Here is a 6033-nt window from a genome sequence, read left to right as displayed (position 1 = left end):
CTGGTCTTGAACTCACAACGATCCTCCTGCCTCAGCCTCCCGAGTGCTGGGATCACAGGCATGCACCACCACACCCAGACCATAAGTGAGTTTAAGGCCATCCTGAACTGCATAATGAGACCCTGTCTCAAAAAGACCAAAAAAAAAAAAAAAAAAAAAAAAAATTAAAAGCAAGTGAATTATTTCCTTTTTCTTTAAGTTTACTGGTACAATTTAGATATACATAATGATCACATTCCTCATAGGGAATTGGTACCTATACATGATATATCCTGGTTCTTCTTTTTTTATGAATTCTTTTCATGTTTGCATGTATGTAGAGTTCTCGTCCACACATGTTCATCATCCCCTTCCTGGACAAGTGCCCTCCTCTCCAGAGGAGCCTGGGCTCTGTGAGCACAGCCCTCGTGCACACCTTGCACGTCCTTGCATTCCTGGTCCTCGGTACTGGCCTTGAGCTTTAGCAGGCACTCTCTGGGCCTATTAGGGAATGGAAAAAAGTGAGAGACAATGTCAACCCCGCTTAAGTACATTTTGTCTTCTTAGGAAACTTGTCAGAAAATTTATTTTTATTTATTTATTTATTTTTTGTCTTTTTGAGACAGGGTCTCACTATGTGGTTCAGGCTAGCCTTGAACTTACTTTGTAGCCCAGGCTGGTCTTGAACTCGCAATGACCCTCCTGCCTCAGCCTCCCGAGTGCTGGGATCACAGGCGTGCGCCACCACGCTTGGCCCTGGCAGAAGATTTAAAAAGGAAGGGGGCCTAATAGGAAAAGGCACTTCACACACAGTATTAGTTGGTACTGGAGACTCATACGGACACGGGGATAAAGGAAAGGAATCGGTGAAAGATGGTTTCAAGTCTGGCTCACCAGGACAGTAATGACGTCACCGATGGGCACGGGCAGTTGTGAGGGGGATACTGTGGTAGGGAGGAGGAGGAAGGTTGAATATAACCTTGAAGTGACAGGAAGGTATCCAAGTTTTAAAAAATGTCCAATCGTACCGGGACTGGAGAGCGTTTTCGTGAGAGGGAAATGAATTCGGAGACACATCCGGTGCGGCTTGGGCTTGAGCCTCACCTGAGCCCTCCCCTGCCCCAGGTGGCCTACACAGAGCGATTTGGATACAGAGCAGACCTGGAGTCACCCTCCATCCACCTGATCGGCTGTTCAAACGTGGAGCCCGGCAGCCCCAGCCAGAGCATGCTGGATGAGCCTGATGAGGAAACGCCTGGTGCGGTGCCTTCCAGATCTAAGAGACCTCCCGAGCAAAGCTACGAGAGCCGGAGGCAAGGCTGGCTTTCCAGCATCTCCCTCCAGAAGAACGCGTCGTCGCTGCAGGACGCCAGTGCCACTCCCATGAAGACACAACTGAACGTCACTCCCTCTGAGGTGACCCTTCCACCCAGGACCCACACCATCATCCTGGATTTGTCCATGGTGCACTATGTGGATTATCAGGGCTTGGTCGTGTTAAGACAGGTGAGTCCCGGGGAGGCTTGACTACAACCTCTGATTCCCTCCCACCGCCCACGCCAACCCCACGGAACCCCCTCGCTCATGCATTCAGTGTGTGATTGCAAGGTCACTAGGAATTGGGCACTGGAGGTGGGGTGAGGGCAGTCACAGTAAAAGGAAAACGAGCCAGCTCCGACTTGTTGAGCAGCACTTGGTTGAACAGGCATGGGCCATTTTATTGTCTCTCATGGGAACGAAAAAACCCAGGAAACGCAACACTCCTGGAGCAGTGAACTGTGTGCTATATTCACTGTGTGATTCGAGTACATCCTTATAGATTTGCTGGGCGGGTTCAAATGCCCAGAAACAAGCGCACTGAGAATCCTCTGCTGTTTAGCTGCTCTGAGCCAGGCACTGTAACAAGGTACTGGCAGGACTGTACTCAGAGCTGAAGAAGTTAGGACAAAATGACACCTCACAGGGCCGGGGATATAGCTCAGCGGCATAAGCGTCTTCCTGGCAAGTGCAAGGTCCTGAGTTTGATTCCCGATATAGAAAAAAAAAGCCGGGCGTGTTGGTGCACACTTGTAATCCCAGCACTCAGGAGGCTGAGGCAGGAGGATTGTTGTGAGTTCAAGGCCAGCCTGGGCTACAAAGTGAGCTTAAGGCCAGGCTGAACTGCATAATGAGACCCTGTCAAAAAAGAAAAGAAAAAAACAAGACACCTCACACCTGGGCTGCCTGTCAGCAGGTGCGGGCCCCTGCCCACTTTCCCCTTTACTTCCAGCGTCTTTAGATGAGAAAGGACAGGGAAGACGATTTTCACTCAAAGCTTCCGTCCCCAGGTCCTGATTTCTGCTCTTGAGTTCTCCGACAGTTCCCGTGTCCTGCTTCGAACCTCTCAGGTGCACAGTTAACCAAAATGGTTTCAGTGCGTGTTTTCGGCCCGGCCAGCCTGTCTCTGTTGATAGCGCTCTGTCTGACTTCTGCCCCTCCACGTCCCAGTTCTGAGCGCACCCACCCTTTTTTGAGAGATGCTCCTTTGCTTGGTTTGCCTTCTCCTACCTCTGGATCCTACTTTCTCAGGCCTCCCTCCCCCTAAAGGACTGTGACTGTCAGTTAAGTGAGTCAGGCTGCTGTTTGTTCTGAGGCCCCGGAAGCTTTCCACTGCGGGAGGAACCCTGGCCACCAACCCTGGACACGTGTGCCGTCCTGGCTGTGCGGCTCCCGGTCCATCCAACCCAGGGTGACTACAAATAGCACTGGGTCTGGGTTTCTCACCTGTAGGAGGAGAGCTTTGGAAGAGTTTCGCACCGAGAACCTTCCCATCCATTAGATGCCCCACCCAGCCACCCCCACGCGCCATTTTCACACCCAAGCCATCGGGCCGTCTCTTGTCTCAGGAGCTTCTTGCTCTTACGTCATTGCACTGAGCTGCTGTGTCCTCTCAGGCCTGTGCCGTAGTGTCTAGCTTAGATGTCACCCAGCGCACATCAGGATGCCTGCTTACACGGGCACACAGCCTCTCCTTTCGTTCTCGCAGCAGACTGAGGCTCACACTGATAAGGGGTCAGTCTGGCATGCGGACTCCAGTGTCTGACTTCATGGCGCCCTTTCCCTCCGTGGCCATAGGAGGGTTATACCTTCCTCTCCTGTCTCCTTTTCGGTTCCAGGTAGTTCGGTCCTTGGAAAGACCTGGCCTGAGTGGGTGACTTTCTGTTCCAGTCCCATGGGGACCGTGCTGGACCTCTTTACCTTCCAGCTGAAAGGCACCTGTGGTATACGTTTACACCCTGAAAACACAGGTTTCATCGCTCCCTTCGGAAGTGTTCTGTACAGGCCTTCATTAGAGGAATTCATTACGTTTTATTTGACCTATAATCAAAAACTGCATCCTACTAAAAACCCCATTAGTCCATTTACATTGGAGACTACTCAGTTTAAGTTGTTTTTTCTTTTTTTGAGGGGGGGGGTCTTTTTGAGACAGGGTGTCACTCTGCAGTTCAGGCTGACCTTGAGCTCACTGTGTAGCCCAGGCTGGCCTCCAACTTACAGTGGTCCTCCTGCCTCAGCTTCCCGAGTGCTGGGATCACAGGCATGTGTCACTGCACCCAGCTAAGCTGCTTCTTAACTCCTGAAGTTTCTCTTTCCCATTGCCTGAGACGTAGAATATTTGCTGTGGCCTTGCTTTTGCCGGATGATTTTATGGTTTACTGTATGACCAAGAATAACTTTCTTGTTTTCCCCTGGTATTGACAGGTGCAGGGGCTGTTTGATTTTTTCCTTGAAGTCTACTCCATTCTCTCTCTTTTTTTTTTTGTCTTTTTTTTTTGTCTTTTTTTTGAGACAGGGTCTCACTCTGTAGTTCAGGCTGGCCTTGAGCTCACTTTGCAGCCCAGGTTGGTCTCCAACTCTCAAAGATCCCCCTGCCTCAGCCTCCCGAGTGCTGGGATTACAGGCCTGCATCACCACGCCTGGCTCCATTCTGAGGGTTAAGGTTAGCGTTAGTTTGCTTTGAAGTGGATGTCAAGATTTGCTGCCCCAGAGCGTATATACTGGCTGAAGGCCACTTAAGGCCAGCCTCTGAGGCTTACTTCTCCCGTACTAAATATCTGACGTAAAGTCACATGCAAACGCGCAGAGCAGCGTGCAAGGGGACTGAGTTCCCCTACCTGCTTATCCCTTGGCCATCTCCGGCCCCTACCTTGCCTCCTCTGTTTGGCAAGCTCCAGGGAGCAGAGGGTCAGTGACGAATACTGAGTACTAACCGCAGGATGTGACTGCTCCTGCCAGCACTCCAGGGTACCCTATGGCACCTGTGCCCATTGCCACCCTTGGGCTTTCCTTGTGCCAGTGTTCTTGCTTTTTTTTTTTTTTTTTTTTGTTTTTTGTCTTTTTGAGGCAGGGTCTCGCTATGCAGTTCAGGCTTGAGCTCACTTTGTAGCCCAGGCTGGTCTCGAACTCACAAAGATCCTCCTGCCTCAGCCTCCCGAGTGCTGGGATTACAGGCGTGTGCCACCATACCCGGCAGTGTTCTTGTTTTATGTGACTTCCCTTTCTGGCCCCACAAGTGCTGGTCTTATCCTTCCTTCAAGTCCCCAGCACTCTGGACGTGTTCTGGCACACAGAGGTCCCCTCAGCCAGTGTTTGGAAGGCAAGATTGGGAGGCGAAGGTACCTGGGCTCCTGACAATTAGATGGCCCCAGGGTGGTTTTATTTTTATTGTTACCTTTTCACGGTGCTGAGAATGAAATCCAGGGCCTCACACACGCAGGGCAAGTGCTCCACCACTGAGCTACAGCCCCGGCCCACCAAAGGGGTTTCAGACTCCGCTAATCAGACATCCCCTTCCTCGGGAGGGGGAAGCCCCCTGACCACGACTTACTCTGCCCCTGCAGATCTGCAATGCTTTCCAAAATGCCAACATTTTGGTGCTCTTCACCGGCTGTCACTGTGAGTACGCTTCTCCCTGGGGGAGGGCTGCGTTTGCACCCCGGGGGCCCAGCTCCGCGGGCACCTGACCCTGCACGTGCTGCGGGCTTGCTTTGCAGCCTCTGTGATCAACGCATTTGAGAAGAATGATTTCTTCGACGAGGGCATCTCCAAGGCCCACCTGTTCCTCACCCTCCACGACGCCGTGCTGTTTGCCACGTCCAGGACCTTGGCAGACAACACTGAGCTAAGCATGGATGAGAGTGAGACGGTGATCCAGGAAACCTACTCAGAGTCAGACAAGGTTGGATGCTGTGAAGCTGGAGGCCGGGTGGGGCGGGGGAGGGAGAGAGGCAGTCGCTTGATCAGACAGTGGTGAACGACGACGTCCAGGAAAGGCTCCCTGACTGTGAAATCCTTTTCCTGACTGTGAAGAGAATTCACAGAATTTTTGAACTGTGCCAGGATTCTCTTACCAACCGGTAAATAGCAATGAAGTGAGCCCCAGTGCCCCCCAGCCATGGCCTCCGTCCCATCTAGGACACTGCCCCAGCTGCAGAGAGGGTTTACTCACCCCAGCGAAGGCCTCAAGTACCCTTTTACGGCAATCTTGGTTGGTGCCATAGTAACTGCTACTTCTTTTTTGTTCTGTTTTGTTTTTTGTTTTATGAGATAGGATCTCCCTATGTAGTTCAGGTCAACTTTGAACGCACTATATAGCGCAGGCTAGCCTCACACTCACAGCAATCCTCCTGCCTCAGCCTTCCGAATGCTGGGATTCCAGGCATGAGCCGCTACACTCAGCTGAACTGCTAAATATTTTAGATATCTCTTTAGATATACTTTTAGAACTGACCCTACTCTTTCAGATGCATGTCTTAGTTAATTCTCTTCTTGCTGAGACAAAATACCTGACACCTAAAGTTAAAGGAAGGAAGGTTTATGTAGCTCACAGTGTGTAGAGGTTTCAGTCCATAGTCGGCTGGCTCTGAGGCAGTGTAGCATGGCAGAGGGGCATCACAACAGAGAAATAATTCTCGGCAGGGAGAAGGCAATCAAACAGCAAGAAACAGGAGTAGAAGCAGCAGCCTGCCTTCTTTCTGTGCCTTTATAATCCATCCAGGGTACCTGCCTTTTGGA

The 6033-nt window shown here is 51.3% G+C and overlaps 1 protein-coding gene across 1 annotated transcript in view; it reads left to right on the top strand.

Annotated features, from left to right (window-relative positions):
• Slc26a8 (solute carrier family 26 (anion exchanger), member 8) overlaps window positions 1-6033 on the top strand; it is a gene marked incomplete in the record, with an annotated part of 70536 nt that overhangs the window by 59378 nt on the left and 5125 nt on the right. Inside the window, 3 exon segments of the mRNA XM_013516889.1 lie at window positions 1105-1485; window positions 4860-4914; window positions 5013-5197. Coding sequence (XP_013372343.1) covers window positions 1105-1485; window positions 4860-4914; window positions 5013-5197 — 621 coding nt within the window.

Source organism: Chinchilla lanigera, unplaced genomic scaffold (genome assembly GCF_000276665.1).
Source record: "Chinchilla lanigera isolate Chin_1 unplaced genomic scaffold, ChiLan1.0 scaffold00036, whole genome shotgun sequence".
NCBI classification, from domain to species: Eukaryota; Metazoa; Chordata; class Mammalia; order Rodentia; family Chinchillidae; genus Chinchilla; species Chinchilla lanigera.
The sequence above is the reverse complement of the archived record's forward strand: the minus strand, read 5'-3'. Positions and strand labels throughout refer to the sequence as shown.